The 18847-nt window shown below is 52.3% G+C and overlaps 8 protein-coding genes across 8 annotated transcripts; 3 read left to right on the forward strand and 5 right to left on the reverse strand.

Annotated features, from left to right (window-relative positions):
* Positions 1-285: 285 nt before the first annotated feature.
* Positions 286-713, reverse strand: J4E83_007542 (uncharacterized protein; the record flags this gene model as incomplete). Its single annotated transcript, XM_049334446.1, has 3 exons — positions 286-433; positions 484-602; positions 654-713. 3 exons carry the CDS (start codon positions 711-713, stop codon positions 286-288), a joined length of 327 nt encoding a protein of 108 aa, XP_049186332.1.
* Positions 714-2060: 1347 nt separating this feature from the next.
* Positions 2061-3697, forward strand: J4E83_007543 (uncharacterized protein; the record flags this gene model as incomplete). Its single annotated transcript, XM_049334447.1, has 2 exons — positions 2061-2068; positions 2119-3697. 2 exons carry the CDS (start codon positions 2061-2063, stop codon positions 3695-3697), a joined length of 1587 nt encoding a protein of 528 aa, XP_049186333.1.
* A 144-nt stretch (positions 3698-3841) lies between these two features.
* Positions 3842-4789, reverse strand: J4E83_007544 (uncharacterized protein; the record flags this gene model as incomplete). The annotated part of the gene is made up of 2 exons (XM_049334448.1): positions 3842-4194; positions 4246-4789. The coding sequence occupies 2 exons, from the start codon at positions 4787-4789 to the stop codon at positions 3842-3844; spliced, it is 897 nt and encodes a 298-aa protein (XP_049186334.1).
* Positions 4790-9760: 4971 nt separating this feature from the next.
* On the forward strand, positions 9761-10153 carry TIM10 (protein transporter tim10; the record flags this gene model as incomplete). Its single annotated transcript, XM_049334449.1, has 2 exons — positions 9761-9858; positions 9955-10153. 2 exons carry the CDS (start codon positions 9761-9763, stop codon positions 10151-10153), a joined length of 297 nt encoding a protein of 98 aa, XP_049186335.1.
* A 794-nt stretch (positions 10154-10947) lies between these two features.
* Positions 10948-13080, reverse strand: J4E83_007546 (uncharacterized protein; the record flags this gene model as incomplete). The annotated part of the gene is made up of 2 exons (XM_049334450.1): positions 10948-12099; positions 12148-13080. The coding sequence occupies 2 exons, from the start codon at positions 13078-13080 to the stop codon at positions 10948-10950; spliced, it is 2085 nt and encodes a 694-aa protein (XP_049186336.1).
* Positions 13081-13557: 477 nt separating this feature from the next.
* On the forward strand, positions 13558-15083 carry J4E83_007547 (uncharacterized protein; the record flags this gene model as incomplete). The annotated part of the gene is made up of 2 exons (XM_049334451.1): positions 13558-13653; positions 13710-15083. The coding sequence occupies 2 exons, from the start codon at positions 13558-13560 to the stop codon at positions 15081-15083; spliced, it is 1470 nt and encodes a 489-aa protein (XP_049186337.1).
* Positions 15084-15247: 164 nt separating this feature from the next.
* DLH1 (carboxymethylenebutenolidase) lies at positions 15248-16644 on the reverse strand (the record flags this gene model as incomplete). Its single annotated transcript, XM_049334452.1, has 8 exons — positions 15248-15315; positions 15384-15569; positions 15619-15837; positions 15890-15961; positions 16008-16144; positions 16199-16302; positions 16358-16549; positions 16603-16644. The coding sequence occupies 8 exons, from the start codon at positions 16642-16644 to the stop codon at positions 15248-15250; spliced, it is 1020 nt and encodes a 339-aa protein (XP_049186338.1).
* A 989-nt stretch (positions 16645-17633) lies between these two features.
* On the reverse strand, positions 17634-18040 carry J4E83_007549 (uncharacterized protein; the record flags this gene model as incomplete). The annotated part of the gene is made up of 2 exons (XM_049334453.1): positions 17634-17827; positions 17875-18040. The coding sequence occupies 2 exons, from the start codon at positions 18038-18040 to the stop codon at positions 17634-17636; spliced, it is 360 nt and encodes a 119-aa protein (XP_049186339.1).
* Positions 18041-18847: the final 807 nt, after the last annotated feature.

Here is an 18847-nt window from a genome sequence, read left to right on the forward strand (position 1 = left end):
TGCTGCTACGAGCTCGGTACCGGGCCGACTTGGAGTTCGTTCCTTCGTCCCGAGAGCTCAGTATCGAGGTTGGCGAAGGTTTCCGGTTCGCAAAGATCTGAAGTAGGTGATGCGATCAACCCGCATGGATATTCGCCATGGTTTCAAGGAAAGCTGTTGCCTAGCTAGTCATTAGTAGAGGTCCACGGTTACAATACGAATCAATACGAATCACAGTCTCGTTTCGTAGGCTTGGTGATGTAGTCTCTTCCTTCATTATCGTTTAACTGATTCTTCCCACCCCGCCTACAACTTGCTCTTAAAACCGCCTACATCCTTAACGATCATAACCGACATCGGCTCCCTAAGTAGGTCCTCCCCGTTGACCGCCGATTGTAGCTTCTTCAATCCCGCGCTCTTGGCATGGAACATCAGAGCATCTTTGTCCGCATATCTGATGAGTGTCAGCTTTGAATTTGCCCAAGGCTTTGCGGCGTGACTTACGTTTCGAATATGACAAAGCTCGGCGCGTCGCCCTTGGTTTCGCGCTGTAGGTGATACCGGGTGGTGCCGGGTTCAGTGGCTTTTACTTCTTGGGCTGCAATGTTGAGTAGCTCCTCTACCTGGGACGCGTTAGTTGTTTGTAAATGATGCGGTGCCAATTTCACGCGTACCCTGTCTTGGTTGCCAGGCTTGGGCTTGAGGATAGCGATGATTTCGTAGCCTCTGGACATGATGACGTAATGTTCGACGCGCAAATGTTGGCTTAGGGGAATGCAAATGTCTGAGCGCGCAAAAGAGCTATAATATGCAGAAGTATTAAGAGATACGGGATGTTCAGATAACGCAGCCAAGCCAGAAGTCGCGTCGATTAGGTCGTCGCCGTCAGCTTACTTTCTCCGCTTTCCCAAAGTAGCGCCGAACCGAAAGATGCCGAGGCACGATTCAGGAGGTATCCACGCGTCGCAGCACATACTGCGCGTTCACTCTCCTACCCATCACAACCATCACAGTCGCAATGTATAGCGGTTTTGTGACGGGAGTTGCCGCTTGGCAATACGACTGCATACTCCACACGGGCCTCTGCCGATGCAGTTCGCTTGCAAGCATCGAGGGGTCACGAGGTGCGGGGCAGACGCGCACCCAGTCCGTGCCGCATCATTCACTCTAATACCTAGGTACTTATGATTCTAGTCATCACCATTTTCAGATACATTGACAATCATATTATCCTTGTATACGTCAGCATAGTATTCAGATAAGCTCTGGGAACTTGTACGTGCTTTCATATGGCAACGCTTAGCGCGATCTATTCTTCCAAGGTTGTTGTCGGTGCCAGGGTCTTGTTCTGCGAATTACATCCGATTGACCAAGGTCACCAGGAGCGATAACAGTTCGATAGATGGATCAGTCTGAAACACCGAAACCGACAATAGACATGAGCATGACAGATTTATCACTTGAATCGTTGTCGTCCGAGAAAGAGAGACTTTTAGCAAGGCTCGATCAGCTCGCAGACGAAATGTCCAAGGAACGGGCCGCACAGCTTGAAGATCCCCAAGCCGAAAGGGCCGAGTCTGGAGATGAAATTGTAGTGACAACGTCAGTCGGTGAAGGTCATGTTGACGTTTGTCCGGCTGCTGGACGGCGGTCGGACTTCACCATGAGCTGGGATGCGTGGGGGGTGTGCGTTCGATCGGGCTGTCCAGCATGTATCCTACGCCGCAAGATCGTACTGGACTCTGGGTACACAATGTCTCAAGACTCTCAGGACTTGCCCGCCCTCGTTCTTTATGATCACGACCTTCTATTCGACAGCTTTGAGTTTGATAAGAAGCTTTTCGAATGGGTCGTCGAAAAAAGCGACCTGGTCGAGGAGTCTGAGATATATGACAGACAAGTGAAGTTCGGTGGCACGGGGACTTACGGGCCAGATGTTGGGCGAATGCTACAACCATGTGATCCGAGTTTCGGGGCGAATCTACCCATGGCATTAGACTGGATCAACAAATGCGACAATGAGCATGCTTGCAGAACCGATAAGCTCCCACCTTTGCCGAAGAGGCTACTGGATCTCCGCGATGGAAGAGTACGGCTTGCTCGAACAGAGGGGAAGCGTGGACACTACGCTTGTCTCAGTCACCGATGGGGCTCAACCCTGATGTTACAGACAAACGCGGTAACAATGAAGAAGTTCGAACAGGATATTCCGTGGCTAACCATACCACAAACTTTCCAAGACGCGATTACATTTACACGTGGGCTTGGACTCGATTACCTATGGATCGATTGCGTGTGTATAATCCAAGACGATGCAGTGGACTGGCAGAAGCAATCCGGTGCGATGGCTGAGATCTACAGCAACTCCTATGTTACCTTGGCAGCAGCTGTGGCTGAGGACTCTAACTCTAGACTCCTGTCTCACGGCGATCGGAGGTGTAATTTTGAGAAAATGCCTGTCGAACTTACGGTAAATGGAGTCGAAATTCCTGTATTTGGCAGACAAGCTTTAGAGCACGGTTCTTTTCCGTTGCTAAAGCGCGGCTGGGTTCATCAGGAACGCCTTCTTTCGCCTCGCATCATCTACTTTACCAGCGAGGAGCTGCTTTGGGAGTGCGTCGAGAAAAGAGATTGCGAATGTGAAGGCCATCATGGTTGGGATCCCCGAGCTAAGATACCTAGAGAGTCCGCAGCCGATGGACCCAACGATGAGGCCAGCGATGAGGCCAGCGATGAGACCAGCGATGAGACCAGCGATGAGACCAGCATTGGTTCCAGCGATCCCTTCTCTGACATGATGGACCCCAAAGACCCCCACGAGATGTGGCGTGTTATCGTGACCGACTACTCCACACTGGACCTTACCTTCCCAAAAGACTGCTTACCAGCCTTGTCTGGAATCGCTCAAGTTTTCGGCAAAACAATGGATGACGATTATGTAGCCGGCTTGTGGAAGAAATTCCTCATATCAGATCTGCTCTGGTTCAGGAGTCTAGAAGAAGCAGAAATGATCGCAGAACACTGGAGAGCGCCATCCTGGTCATGGGCGTCTACACAATCGGTAGACGAGGTTCAATTTCATGAGGTCGAACGGCCGCTTGCAGAGCTTGTCGAAGCGGTTGTCGAACCAGCGGGCAGGGACCCTTACGGGGAGCTGACCTCTGCATATATCCGGATCAAAGCGAAAGGAGTTCGCGCAAACATCCAGCGTGACCCAACCTCGCCGACAGGATATACTGTAACTTTCCGTGCGGGTGACGACGCCCCCCTTCGCTTGAATCATCATGTTTGTCCACTGTTCAGCTTACGAACAACCAAGATCAAAGTGGAGGCTCTACAGCAAGTTATCATTGTCCCAATTGGAAGGAAGATCACATCCTATGGAGTAGCGATGCATTCAATACCTGAACATGGACTCAAGATTACATATACATATCCAGATGAGGCGCTATCATGTCTCCTAATTTCCAAGGACAAGACCGCTGGAGAGCGATGGCAGCGGATTGGGCTACTGCACCTTGGAAAATTTCCATTCCGGAACAAGGAGGATTGTACCGCTACTGAGGTATACATGCCGCGCGTATATTTAAAGCTGAAGAGGCAGTATGGCTTCTCAGACAAGGAGATTCAGTCGAGATACGAAGAAGGATTTGAAGCTCAAGAGGCCATTTTTCGAGCTTTCGATGACGAGCCTATGCAAGAATACACCCTTTGGTAGCTATCCACCTTCGCAGTCGTCACCGAGTTTTACCCTAGCTCCATGAACAGTATGCTTTACCAAGAAGAGCGTGACTTTGGGCCTCGCAAGATGTTCCATCATAGATATGGGCAGGGCCTTCTCCATCATATCAATCCAGCGTTTTCATGCGTCGTCACCACTGCCAGTGCTTTCCGGCTCGATGACTGCTCTAGCCCCAAGATCATACCTATCACCTTCGCGCAGAAAGTAAAACCTCGCATTGGACGGCGGCAGGGGCCTCTCCCAGCTTCCTTCTCTCGACCAGAAACCACCATCGTATACCAACGCATACGTGCTGCCGATGACTTCCATCTCGTTTTTGTTGACCACCAGCGCGGTGTCTTCGTCGATTGCCAATCCTAGCAGCTCCGGGTAGGCGTTCAGGATCTCGAACATGTCGAAGTGCCTGTTGCGTACAAGGACGTGCTGATCGATGGCCGAGTTCTTCAAATATCCAAAGCCGACAGTATGATCGCCTGCAAACCACGTTAGCTTTTTCTTCTATGACATGTATCCGACAGACTCACCTATCATGATGGTGTTGTTCGCGGTGTCACCACGAGCAAGGAAGCTGCCAATGATACTTGCGCCAGCACTAGATCCTGAGATAACACCTCCTGCGTCGAGAACATTCTGAAAAGCTGCTTCGGTCTTGGTGCCCGCGTACGCATCGACAAGTCTCCATTGTCTGCCTCCACCGAAGAAGACGCCATTCGCACTCAATAATGGAGCAATGAACTCGTCGGTATCGGCAACCGCGGGGTCGTATGTATGCAATACCGTCACGTTGGTGGCACCATATTTGCGGAACGCTACTGCGGTCGTGAAGTTCTGGTCGTATGTGTCCTCGCCACCTGCCGTGGGAACCACAACAATCGATGCATCGGGGCCACCAGCAAGGGAAATGATGCGCTGGTAGATGCTCTCGCTCTGCAAATTCCCTCCAACGATAACAAGGTGGCCGTTTTCTGGACCGACATAAGTCGTGTTAGTGCCATTCGTTCCGTAGATGGGAGTCGCGATGGCCGTAAACGCAAGAGCGGCGGTGTAGACGAAAGTGATAAGCCGCATGATGAATATGCCGATACCCAACGAAATGGACAGCACTCAACGCGAAAGCTTACTACATATACCGCACACTGTCAGTGACGGCATCTTATCACAAAGTCGATGCTGGGCATCGCATCATCGTGGGTCTTGGTCTAATCGGGCGGAGATCGACAGCACCTGCCTGAAAGGTATTAAAACCTCAACGGCAACCCCACTCATCCATTTCCCGGGGCATTGGCACGGAGATGCGCGGCGCAAGATGTGATAGTCTCGCACGGAGTTAGTGGTTTGGTGATGGAACTCAGGTACGATCTGGTGACACGAGTGAAAACACGCGGGGCGCTAAGCGAGGTGATGATGTCACGCGTTCGGTACCTTCGATTCCTGGATATAATAGATTACTGCTACCATTTCCTTACCATTTCTTTGAAGACAATACATCGCCTCTTCTAAGTTGGAAAAGATTGGCATCCGTTCACCATTCGGCCTAGCTGGGCCTACGAGGCCACATCATGAGTGTTAAGCTGTCCCACATTTTGCCAAGTGATATACAGCCTTCTTGGTGAAGAAACTCTTCCCGATGTCGCAACCTTTGTTCATATCTCTTCGCTTTCTTCGATATCGATTCTTGATTTTTGAACACCTGAGACTGGTCTGGTAACATTCTGATGACATCATCCGCGTGGTAGACGAGCTCCACTGGATGACCCTTGCCGTTGATGTAGACAGCCGGACAGCGCCCATGCCTTCTGTAGTCCTCGTCCTCGAAGACTTGAGACAGAACGATGAATACATTCAGTCTCAGCTGTTTGAGTGTGAATGAGGACTGGGTGTTGCTGCTGACACCGTCGCGTAATGAGCGCAACCGAACAGTTATGACCATGGAAGGGCGCGATTGATACGTGGCTCGAAGCAGCTCGATTATGTCGATGCGAACATCATCCATATCTTGATCCTCTGGCCGAAGACTAATTTCAAGCAAAAGCTGGAAGTTTCTCGCCAAGAGGTCGACGTCGCTGGCGAAACCGTGTGGCCAGAGTTGGGCTTCATTCTCTGAGTCGGCTCTTACCATACGCAATCTCTCTATATATGAGAATCCGCCGAAATTGGGTCGGAGACCTTCTGAAGCGAGCATGAAGACGAACGAAGTGGTTCTATACGCATGGTATAGGGCGTCTGACCGTACCTTGCGATTGACACGGAACACAGGGGACTTCCACGGCGGCAGTATCGTAGAGAGCGGGCTAGCGAAGAGCTTTACGGTAGGCTGGACTGCATATGCAATGATAGCATGATAAACGGATGCAGGTAAAGCTGAGAGCTCCGGTTTCCGCGGAATTTGGCTCATAGTGACTACCTTCCCTTCATCTGAGCATGAGAAAGTAGATTGCACGTTCGCTTCGGGGGTAGTGCTTGCGAAGGCAACTGTGCCCATGGTCCCTTCAACCCTCAAGATCACCGATGCAAGTAGATTTGAATACCGTCTGAGGTTTAGCTGGTCTTCCTGAGCGATGGATCTGAAAGCGTTGTTGAATATGGCGGGCGCATCGTTATAACTTGGAGTCTCGATCGAGACTTGCAGCATTGCTCCAGACTCGGTCCAAAGCAATCGTAACAACGGCAGCAAGTCGAGAGCGACTACCCAAGTGGGGCCGTGATCTTCCTCCAGCTCGGAAGACAAAGCGGAGTAATCGATGGTGACACGTCTCAGGAATTGCGCCCGAGGACCCAGTTGTTCGGACCATCTCTTGAGATAAGCCTCTTTGTTCCAGGACCCCAGGAAGAAGGAGTTCCGTTGATACAGAACGCTGGCAGCCTCCCAGTAGACTTGACGACAGCTGAAGAGTAGCCCAAAATTCAGTGCCACTTCTGATTCGACACCTCCCCAACGTGCGCCCGTGTCCCATACAAAGAGTTGTTCATCAAAGACGTACAGTAGGTCGTATATCTGATTTCGGATCTCTGAGGGGAGCGAGATGAAAGAACGTGCGCTTGCGTCCGCCGGCAATGAGTACGTCTCTAGGATTGCCCTAGCCCTGTCTTTCTTGTTGGAGATTGCGGCGGGTGATTGCTTGGCTCTGTCATGTGCTGACAGGGAACTTGATATGGCCGTATGCTGTTGAAGGTCAAAATTCCCGTTGGGGTTGGTCGAGTCGAGACGTGCCTCCATGGCAGAGATGATGGAGCGTAAAGACCGTTGAGTGTGAAGTGTAGGAGAAAGTACGAAGAGTAGAAGACAAACAGTAGCAATCCACCGGAGATATAGAAAGTAGAAGTCACGCCCTGTGCGTTTTTACATACACAGGCGGCCACTTACCGCATGCGGCCTCGTACGCAACTTCGCCGCTCTCACCTCGGAAAGTGGGTCCTCGTCAAGGCGCCCAATTACTCACCACGCAGCTCTCAGACCTTCACCCCATAGCGCGATCCTCAAATCATCCCACAACCTGATCAAGCTACCCGGAACTCGATTTTCATCATCAGTCATCTCCTTACCCTCCCAAGTCTTCCCGCCCACAGGCACTAAATGCTTGAGCCACCTAGCGTAATGCTTACCGCGCTCCTCTGCTTTTGTTGGGTTGCTCATATCGTGGGTGGCGCCATGAAACCTCGGCCCTCGGGGCTTGTTTGGATACGTGATCTCTACGGCGGTGCCGAAGCCGTTGATGTAGACGTTTGGACAAGTCCATCTCAACCTTCCGGGCTGAGCTTGCAGTACGTGAGACAGGATAACGAAAGTGTTAAGCTGTACATGGCGGAGGGTGAAGGCGCTTTCGTAGTGCGCAGTGCGACCATCTTTCCCAGGGCAAGTAAGTACGCATTTGATGGTGGCAGTGAAAGGTTCGTCCCATGTTGTCGTTTTGAGTAAGTCGATGATGCTGATCCGTAAGCTCTCTAATGACGTTCTCTCGCAGAGATCGAATCGAAACTCAAATTGGACAGCCTTCATCCACCGCAGAACTGTTCGTGCGTCTTTCGTAGCCGTTGTTTGAGCCGCCTTCGCCTGATTGTCATTACGTCGTTGCCTAGCTTCGCGAGCCAGGCGCCAAGACATCATCTTTCTATCGATCACTCTTTCGGAAAACGTCACCGACAAAATTTTGCGTTGTCCAGCGGCTGCTCTGGCGGTCGCCCTAGCTAATCTTTTGCCAGGTCTCCGTTTTGCTTCTTCTTTGACTCTGTGAACCGCTTCTGGGGCTGTCGTGGCGGCCGTCCGAATGTCGAGCACGTCCATTCTCAGCCAGGAGAACAGGTGTGACATATCTCCATATGTTGCGCGTTTCGTGTGAATATTCGTAATAAATGTGAACGTGTTCGATGTGTAAATACTGGGCACGATAACGCCGAGGAGTCTCGGACGCTTCTTGACCAGGTTGAGCAGGTGAAATACCGGAAATATACTTGTCTTCATGCCGAGGACGATGACTATGCTCTCAAGTAAGCTTAGTGCGTGTTCGCAAATTGTTCCCAGGACATCTGGTGGGAGGAAGAAGAGATTGGAGGTCGATTGGATGTGTCTCTTGTGTATTGCCCAACTGTCTTCAGGAACTTTGAAGTTTATATTGGGCGCCAAACAACCAGTGATGGTGCGCCATCTGATGTTACCTTTGATCACAGACCTGTCAACAGTGATGCACGAAAGACGGCGGCCTAGATCGCCAAGTCTACGAAGATTTAGTGGATCTTGTCTCACAAGTGTGTACAACGTTCCTTCCAGTAAGTCTTGATCCGGGTCTTGATCCGGAGGAGATCTCCAATTGGAATAACCCAAACGTAGGCGAGCGTTCGTGTAGTCTGGTACCGATGGGATTGACGGTAATTGTGGACTCAACGTGAAGTCAACCCACAATATTTCTTGAGGCGAGCCAATCATGCTGCTCAGTAAAGGTAGGAGATCTATACGCTTGTGGTGGTCGTTGTGATTGGGAAGGGTCGGTACAGACAGATCAACAACGACTGCTCGCAAGAGCGGGGTCTCAGATCCAAAATGTTTCAGCCAGGAACGTACAAATGGCAGGTGGTCCCTGTCCCGGAAGGGCAGAAAGTTACGCCGATTTTTGAACATGACTGTCGTCCCGTATAGGATCACACCCATGCCTTCGCGGTAGATTTGTCGGCAACACCGAAGCAGCTGTACAGACGGTATGTTACAGAAGAACACAGAATCGTTGGTTCCCATACGTGGTGATGCGTTCATTGGCCTTCCGTCATCCGTTGAAGCAGCCGTGTGCGTGACCAATATAGTATGATTAAAGTCCTCGAAGACGTATTCGTAGATCGGATTTCGCACCTCAGGGGGGAAACTCGTGAGGAAGTCATGATTCTTCGAAGGTAGCTGCTTGCGGATACTTGATCTTGAGTTCATCGCGACAGAGACGAAGAGACGATACATCGATCTTGGGAAGGCATACTTGTAGTAGCAACGGGAGTGGGCTTTGTGGTATCTGAAGTTTGTCAAACAGCAATATACTTTCAGCTTGACAAGAAAGGCTTGAAATCGTTGATTCTGAATATCTCATCGAGATATGAACAGTGTCTCTCCTTCATTCCAGAATCCCGGATACTCATATTGATGACCGCGCACGCGAATCTAGTCATTGCGCTGGATGCCCGAGGTCCAGGAGGTGATAGATGCGGCTGATGGCTGAAAAAGCGAAGGGGAAACGTAAAGCGACGTGATGAGTAGCCATGACTACGAAGTTTGCCTAAAGACGCAGAGACGAAGTGGTTATTCAGACGAACTGGTGGTTGGCACACCGCGTCATCAGCGCTGCCATCCCGCACGTCCCCCACCGCGCACCCAGCTCCAAATTCCTGCTCGCGCGACATCATCGCCCGCCGTCACCCATGTCCAAATCCATCACCACGGCCACTCCACCCCAACAAGCCACCACGCACCCGTACCGTACCTACCACAACCCAACCAACACGCCAATTGCGCACCTCTCTCACCTACCCTAGAAAGACAACAACCACACACTACCACCCAACATGTCAATGTTCTTCGGTCAAAAACCCCAAATCTCTTCGGAGCAAAAGATTGCACAGGCCGAAGCGGAAATCGACATGGTTTCCGACATGTACAGCCGGTACGTCTGAATCACTCTTCCCTAACCATCCCTTTACCCTCCCTTTCTCCCCCAATCTTCTCAAAACACAGCATTTACTAACTTCCACTGCCCCAGCCTCGTCAAATCCTGCACATCCAAATGCATAGACACATCGTACCGCGAAGCCGATCTCAACAAGGGCGAATCCGTGTGCCTCGACCGCTGCGTATCCAAGTTCTTCGAGGTCAATGTCAAGGTTAGCGAGAAGATGCAGGGTGAGGCGCAAGGAAAGCAGGGTGGTGGTGGCGGCGGCATGTTCGGTGGTGGAATGTAAAGAAGGACACTATATGGAATGCGCGAGATGCTGAGGCTGGATGATATGGAAATGCCTCGTCGTTTTTGCGTTGGGCTGTGACAAGTCTTGCATTTGGAAGCAGAGGCGCCATGTTGTTGGGTGACCACGGCTGGGTAGGAGCACCATTGCAGCAGACGTTTCTCTATTTGAAGATGCTGGAGGGTTGCTCTGCATACTCCCTTCCAGCCTCTTGATGTACGAGTGTTGATGTGGTTGCAGTCTCAGCAATGATATAACACGATATGAAGGACATGTACAATACAAAGTTTATGTTTTCAATTCGACCGGTCTATGTATCAGGGCATCTCCCAATGTTGCACCTTACGTGTTGGCATGTAAGTGCAGTTCGATCCAGTAACTCAGTGTCCAGTCGTGCAGTCTTTTAACCATTAGGTGATGTCCTTGCTGAATAATGAGCAAGACATCGTGTCGGTCCATGAGCGTGTGCTTTCACAGCATCGCGAAACCGTAAACTCATGCAATCGTTGGGTATCGTACAATCGTCCCGCCATGGAGTCTCTCTCATGTGAAAGAAGTGTCGATAAAAGGAAATGGAAGTGTACAAGAAGTCATCTGGTCCAGCAAAAACCGGAAAGCCCAGATCCACGCAACAAGATCAAGTCGTAGATATGACCTTGCGTCAATCATGCAAAGAACGAGCCTTGAACGATAGCCGGGTGTGTGTGGTAGCAGAGCATACGAAGTGGTGCTCAAGGTGCGCTATTCCTCGTTAGCTGTTGGTCTGTGGGTACATCAACAATGTCAACCTACCCTCAACATGCTGTATGAAAGCCCGGCATAAATCCCCGGCGAATCTCCTCTCTCGATCGTTTGCGTTCAAACTTAGGTAGGAAACTCTTGATGTATCTCGTGGACTCAGCATCCATCGGCGTGCTGTCGAGTAGCTCGCGCAGGCGTGTGAACTCCGACGTGACGCGGTCGGCATGAAATTCCGCTTCAACAGCACTCTTCCTCGCTTCCATAGCGCTGATGTTGGCTTTGCGAGAACTGTCGGCGGCCGAAATGATGCACTGTTTATTTCGTACGGTCAGGACAAGCTCTTCTTCAGCAATGGTTTTCAATCGGAGGGCTTCATCCGCGGTGTTGATTCGGAGGGCTTCACTTACCTCTGCAATCTCCACGTGACGCAGACGCTCTTGTGAGTTCTCAGGTTGCGCATCTATACGGTCGACGATGTCGTGAAGCATCTCATCTGCGTGGCTCGGCCTTCCAGGCGATGGCTGTTCGGCCGGGGTGGCTCTACCGCTGGGAAATGTAGAGAACATGCCTGGCTGGAAGCTCCTCTTATTAGAGACGTGATCAGACTCAGTCTCCAGCTTCGGTTCAGTCTTTCTTGGCAGATGAACTTTCGAGAGGCTCTTGGAATCGCGCAAGACCTTAGCGAGCGAGCTCCGCGTGCTACTCATGAATCCTTGCTTGGACGCCGCCGCCTCTGGTGATTTTGGGCTTGTCTTCTCACGGTTGAACAGGTTGCGAATGCTGCGTTTGGCTTTGATCCTGCTTGTAACAGTTTCCTTATCATGGTTGTCCGGGGGTGTATCTTCTGCAGGCGACGAAGAGACTACAGGTGTGACGTGGCGGCGAAAGGGCTGACGGGCTTTGGGTATTCCACGACCCAATGGGTTATCAATACTGATCGACCTGGCAGTCTCCGCGGTCCTTGGCTTGGGAGGAGCCTGGGTGCGGACCGTCTCGCGTGAAGGCTCGGCGTGAGGCAGTGACGAAGAACTCAATTCGGCAGCACTGGGGTTTGCGGTTGAGTCGTCCTCGACGGTAGGATAAATGGAGCTTGGTGAGGGACTCGCGTTTTCGCGTGCTGGTGCTGTCCGCCTGACTTTGCTCACGGTGAGGGAGTCGTCGGGTCCTGGTACAATCGTAGGCTCAGAGAGCTCTTCAAGCTGTTCCTGATTCTATAGTTAGCACTGTCACGTCACGCAATTGAGTTCACATACCTGATAGGCGTCCCAGGAATCCACAGGCGGTTCAGAGGAGTCTCGAAGCAACGGTACGGACCTAGGCTCAGGTGTAGGCGTCGCAGACCTATCTGAGATCGGCGATACACTGCGCTCAGTCTCTACAATTACCTCAGGTGTGTTACCGACAGTTGTCGCGTCTGGGAAGATCATAGACGGAGACAAAGGCAGCTGGGGAGAATGAGCGTCAAGACTAGGCTTCCTCGCTGGCTGCATCGATCGAATGGGGCTGATCTTAACCACTGGGCTGCCATTCGCCGTGAGCTCTGCCGTGCTGTGCACTGGTGATGTAGTCGCAATACTCAAGGATGCTTTGGACGTTGTCGCCCTAGTGAGTCGACTAGCAAGAGCACCTAGAGAACGCGGCTGAGAAGTACGCTCTGGTAGCACCGCGGGGATAGTGGGTACTGCCGGGATGGAGTCGCGCTGACCGAGAATGACTGCGTCTGCGTCGGCGGAGATAGTGAGGATGGGTCCAGTTCCTGAGCTTGAGCCCGACGCCGTCGAATGCCATGAGAGTCGCTTTACCCTGTTGCCTTCCTTGCCATTGGAAGGCGTTTGACGGCCAGAGTTGATTCCGCTTCGCGTGGGGAGCGAGCTCCTCTTCGAACTCAGGCGAGGAGGAATGTTCTCTGGAGCGAGAATGGGCCAGTTCTCCAGCGTTGGGCTCGGCGTAAAGGCGTCCACCAAGGTGCGCGAAGCCTTAGGAGGCGAGTTGGGGTCTACCACCTGCGCGACAGGCGGACTCGGCAGCGGTTTCTCGCTCTGAGGGCGACGAGGGAGGCGTGAAGTGCCCGTAGGCGTCGTCGTCGCGCGCGTTGCCGGCGACAATGCCCTCTCAGGCAGCGGACTTCTCACGCCAAACGAGGCGGGTCGGATGCTGGGTATCTTTGATTTGTTAGCGCCCGTCATGTTAGCATGTGTTGACAGCTTTGACAAGCTGTCAGGAGGTCACAGCAAAGAGGTTCTGGCACGTGGCGGTTCGAGGCGGTCGCGATGCGGTGGGCAGGCGCCTGAAGTTTCTGTTGTAGCTGCCAGATCTGGAGTTTTGCGCACGGACGCGTCTACTCATAGAGGAGCAGTGATGGTGAAAGAGGAAGTCCGGCCACGTGCAGTGCACTCCTACTCTTTCTGGCATCCCCGGTGAAAATCATATACCGTTCCATGATTTCGGTGTCAGATTTGACTGCTACTCCCTGGGGTTTGGTTATATTCTCTACATTACGTTGTGCAGTGTGTAGAAGAAGGGGTGCGGAAGTCGCGATGTGTGAGGTCATCAAAGCTCGGGCCATGTTCCGTTTGCAAAAAGGCCAGCCAGACGCGTCAGGATGCACCAACCATTGCACTGTATAGTAGACGACCAACTCGCGCAACGCTCTTTCTAGCACCATGGCGAAGACATACAAGCAAATGAAGGAGGCCTGGGTGTCTGGACACACCGGGAGCTCCGTAGCAGACGTGAACAGCGTCTCGCTCGCAATGCCTGTACCGTACACACACCCACTACTCAAGCAATGCACTCTTACTAACCGCATGCACAGCTGAGCATTCTACTTTGGTCTGTCATTCAGTCGCGCATGCGTCTCTTCACGCCGTACACGCCGCCTGCCTTCCTCGTCGACTTCCTGCTCAACTGCGGTGCCACGTTGTTCGCGACTACCATATACTCCTCTTCGCCATGGGTCCTGAATCTCCTTCTGCTGCTCCCGGCAATCACGTTATACGTCTTCGAGAATCCGGTCGCGGTGAAGGACGCTCCAAGGCCACCGAAGATCGATAAGTCGGAAAAGGACACGAAGCTCGATGCGCTGCCCGTCAAGCCGTTTATAACGAATTACCGTGGCGCGATGATGGTTATAACGTGTGTTGCTATTCTGGCAGTCGACTTCCGTGTCTTTCCGAGGCGCTTCGCGAAAGTAGAGAATTGGGGTACATCGCTCATGGATATGGGTGTGGGATCTTTCGTCTTTACAGCTGGCGTGGTGTCTGTCCGGGCGTCTCTCAAGGAAGGAGCTGGTCTTCAGCCACTGTCAAAGCGCTTGACAGCATCGGTCAGACATGCGATTCCCCTTCTTGTTCTAGGCATCATACGGCTCATCTCTGTAAAAGGACTGGACTATGCCGAGCATGTCACGGAGTATGGGGTACACTGGAACTTCTTCTTCACTCTGGGCTTCCTTCCCCCATTCGCCGCTCTTTTCCAGACGGCCTTTGACTTGGTACCATCCTATGCCGTCCTCTCGTTTACTCTGGCTGCCATCTACGAGATAGCTTTAGACTGGACTTCCCTCGGATCCTTCATCCTAATAGCGCCCCGTACCGACCTCTTCTCTCAGAACCGAGAAGGCATATTCTCTTTCTTCGGCTACCTCGCCATCTTCCTTGCAGGCCAATCTCTGGGTGCCTCCGCACTACCTAGGCAACAGCAGATCCCAAAGGATGCGTCATTCCAGACGAAGCTTCGGCAAACCACATTCGGGAAGCTGATCATGACCTCCATGCTTTGGACCGTGTTGTTCTACTTCTCAACCAGCTACTACGGTCTTCGACTCCCTGTATCGCGCCGCCTAGCCAATCTGCCCTACTTCCTCTGGGTCTCGTCGTTCAACAGCTACCAAATCACCATTTGTTACGCTATCGAAAGTTTCCTCTTTCCGAACTTGTACAAAGCTACGACCAAAAGCGAGGAATCGCGGAGGAGCCGGGAAGCGACTAGCACTGTACTATATGCCTTCAACCGCAATGGTCTCGCAGTCTTCCTTGTGGCGAATCTGCTCACAGGTCTGGTTAACATGACGTTCCCGACCTTGCACATGAGTGTCGTGCAGTCCATGGCAATACTCGTCGCATACATTGCTGCGGTCACCGCAGTTGCAGTGGGTCTAGACATGTACAATCTTACTATAAAGCTGTAGGCTTGCTGTTCGTAGACTACTGCAATGCGACTACTAAGGAATGTATCCACATAAAGCCTTCTCATGACCGAGAATCAAAGAAGTACATTACTCCGTCTCTTAAACCACCACCTATTCGTAAATCTTCCCTCATATATGCACCGAAGCGAGATACTACATATCTGTCACACCTTCTCCGGATCGTTGATACCGCCGTTGGTAATGATGTACGTCGCCTCCTTCTCCGGCATATCTAACGCAATCCGTTAGTAGAGGTAGCAAGAGTAGTAGCAAGAGTAGTAGCAACGAAGGATGACATACCAGGAGAGTCTTGGATCTTGGCAACACGCTCCTCACCGCGACCCTTACGGAGCAGAATCCTCGTAGCCGACGCGTGAGCAAGGATGTGGCCACCGATCGGCTTGCGACCGTCTGCCCCAGCGAAGAGAGCGCTCGCACCAGGGTCGCTCTGAACCTGGTTTGTCAATAGCACGGCGACATTGAACTCTGAGTGATGTTAGCACAGAATAAAGATTGGGAGTAATCTTTCGCGCACCTTCAGCGACATGCGTCAACTTGGAGAGGAACTGGTTGAGCTTCTGTTGGCGCTCGTTGAGTTCACCACGACCTGTATAATCGACACGAAACAGGGCCATGATGCTGTCGATGATGAGGAGTCGGTACTCATTGCTGACGAAGAACTCGGCGACTTTGTTGAGAAGCTCCATCTGATGCTCTGAGTTGACAGCGCGGGCATAGGTGATATTGTCTTGGGCTATGGATGGTCAGTATAAACGCACCAGAAAGAGTATAAGAAGGGTACTCACCAGTCTCAGGGTCTACTCCGAAACGTTCTGCGATCTGGGCTATCCTCTCAGGCCGGAAAGTTCCCTCAGTGTCTGTACAGTGGTTAGCAGCGTTCAGAGAGAGCGACATCCAACGTACCGATGTATGCCACTTTGCCTTCTGCGCCACCCATATCCTTCGGCAGCTGCGCAATGACGGACATGGTATGTGATAGTTGAGTCTTTCCGCAGCGGAACTCTCCGAAGACCTCGCTGATGCTCATGGTCTGAAAGCCACTGTTGTCTACCGTTAGCGTCGACCCGCAGACAGACAGCCGGGGGTGCACTCACCCTCCGAGGACTGCATCGAGTGCCTTGCTACCAGTAGAGATCTTGATCACACGCTTGCGTAGATGTCCGAGCTCATGAGCGGTCTGGAAGCCTCCACCAGAAGGCTGCAATGGATGTCAGTGATGCGCACTCAAGTGCTGGCCTACTGCAGTGGCGCACCTGGCATTTGGCGATTGCGTCCTTGACTTTGTCAACCTTGATCTCACTGAAGCCCTTGATCTTGAGGAGGTTGCGCCGAGTAGCCGAATGCACCGATGCGATCGTATAGTAGCCGTTTGACTTGAGCTTCGAGATGTCGACAGCACCGATGCCGTGCGCCTGAATCGCATCGATATCGACGATGAAGCCGTCCTTTGTGTGGTTAGTCAAGATCACTCTTACTGTGGAAAGAGGCAGTCACTCACATCGTTGTTCGAGTCGTCGCTGGCCACTGAAGAAGCACCCATAGTGACTGCTGGTGATAACTGACGCGAAATGAGATGAAAAGGAACGATACGAACGAATTGCGAATGACGCGTTTGCGAGTGACGGTGCGAAGAATGCGAGGAGAGACGAGAGAAAGTTCTGCGGAGGTGAGATCCTGGAGGAAGGCATGATGGGAAGGAGCGCTAGGCTCAACTCCACGTGTGACTGAGAGGAAGGAAGGGGCAGCCACCACCAACACGATAGCCTTCAACCCTGAGATCAAGCTGAACGTGTATCGGCTCAATTGTAAGCAGAGTCCGAATACAGAGACAGAATGTATGCCCCTGTCTAGTATGTCCATAAACAGACATTGCGAGAACTCTCAAATTTGGGCAGCTTAGATGCTTACGGCCGTGACCGGTGTCAGTAACGAAGTCAAAACTTGGAAAGTAAACGTTCATGAGAATGCATATATTCGAAATAGATGATACAATCTAGATCTATCATATGCAAGCACAAAGAAGTGTAAACATGATAACAGACAGATATACCGACTCAGCTCCCGACAAACACACACAGTCTCCTTCACTCTTCCCCCTCAACCCCTGGGGGCACTCTTTCCACACCAAACCACCACAGCCGCCTCCAGCTCCATAAGCGAACCTGATCTATCCAAGCAAATTCGTATCAACAACGCTTCTGCCGAAGCCGCAGTCGATCCAAATCACTTGCATGCAGACAGGCCGCCGTCCAAATCGCCAAGCCGTCGTCTGTCGAAATAATGGTAGAATGGTTGAAGTAAGGGATACAATGTTCGTGGGGTATCAGTGTAAGAATCGTGAAGAACTTTTGCCGTATCCGTTGATGACTCGTGAATGCGTGAGATATGCCGATATGATGCTGAGATTGGCCAAGAAAACGATTGTGATGGAATGACAAACTAAAGGAAGGCATGGAAATGCATGCCAGATAAGCCAGTGGTCGCCGCGATATTACTCAATGGTGGACCTCTGGCAAAGCTCACAGTCGTCTAAGCGACAGTAGCGGTGGGGGCAGCGGCCGGGACGGGAGCAGCAGCGACAGGGGCAACGGTGGCATCACCGTTGACCTCAGCCTGTGTGCAGTCGCGGGAGATATGACCGGTCTCGCCGCAGCGGTAGCAGGTCTTGCCGGCAGTGTTCAATGGGCCGCCGTTGGGAGCAGTGCAATCGCGGGAGATGTGGCCTGGTTTGGTCAGAAATTGTAAATAGGAACGCGCTCAGTTTACTCACCAAGCTTGCCGCAGGCGTAGCACTTCATGGCTTGGGCCTGGCAATCACGGGCAAAGTGGTTGGGTCCACCGCACTTGTAGCAGGTGGCCGGGCGAGCGCCGCCAGCGAAGCCGCCACGGAATCCTCCTCCGTACCCTCCACGGGGAGCACCGGCGCCGCGACCCATTCCAGGGTTGGGGCAGTTGCGGGCAAGGTGGCCGGCGATACCGCAGCTGTAGCAACGTCCGCTGGTGCCGGCTCCGCTCAGGCGCAGAGTCGGGCAGTCAGCCTGGACGTGTCCGAGACCCTGGCAGTGGTAGCACTGCTTGGCTGTTCCTTCGTCAGTCCTTCATTCTCTGGATGTATAGCCGCCTGTGCTCTCGACGTGCGCCAGGACTCGGAGTGACGTACTCTCGGTGGTGCGCGGGTGCGGGCATCCGTTGGACTCGTGGCCTGGCTGCTTGCCTGTGGAAAGATTAGTCTATAGTCGTACTTGGTGTTTGGGTGTAGTCTTACAGTTGTAGCAAAGCCTCTCAGACGAAGAGCAGACCTCTGCGCATTATTGTTAGTCGCATTATCTTGTGGAAGTTGCCTCATCGCTCGAGGTCACGCGATGCAGACACCGCAGCCAGAGACGATGTTCGCGATACATGTCCCGACTATGCGACTGCAGCGCGCGCGCCGAGCAGATGCGCGGATATCGCTTACCAGCGTAGTGGCCAACGTTTCCGCACTTGAAGCACGCACGACGAGATAGAGAAGACATGATGATGTTTCTCTGCGTATATCTGGGCAGCGTATAAGTATAAAATCGGTGGTTGTGTGAGCAGCGAGGAGGAGTAGATCGCGAATGAGGGGCGGTTGTGTGGTGTGTTTGCTGCGACGTGTGCTTTGATCCTCTGGTTTGCTCGAGGAATACGCGCCGAACAGCAGGAGTGATAGGCGCACGTACCTGCTTCGTTTACTTCTTCAATTTCTTCACCTGCGTTCGCCA

The sequence above is a fragment of the Alternaria metachromatica genome, assembly GCF_023757995.1.
Source record: "Alternaria metachromatica strain BMP 0045 chromosome Unknown scaffold_19, whole genome shotgun sequence".
In the NCBI taxonomy this organism is placed as follows: Eukaryota; Fungi; Ascomycota; class Dothideomycetes; order Pleosporales; family Pleosporaceae; genus Alternaria; species Alternaria metachromatica.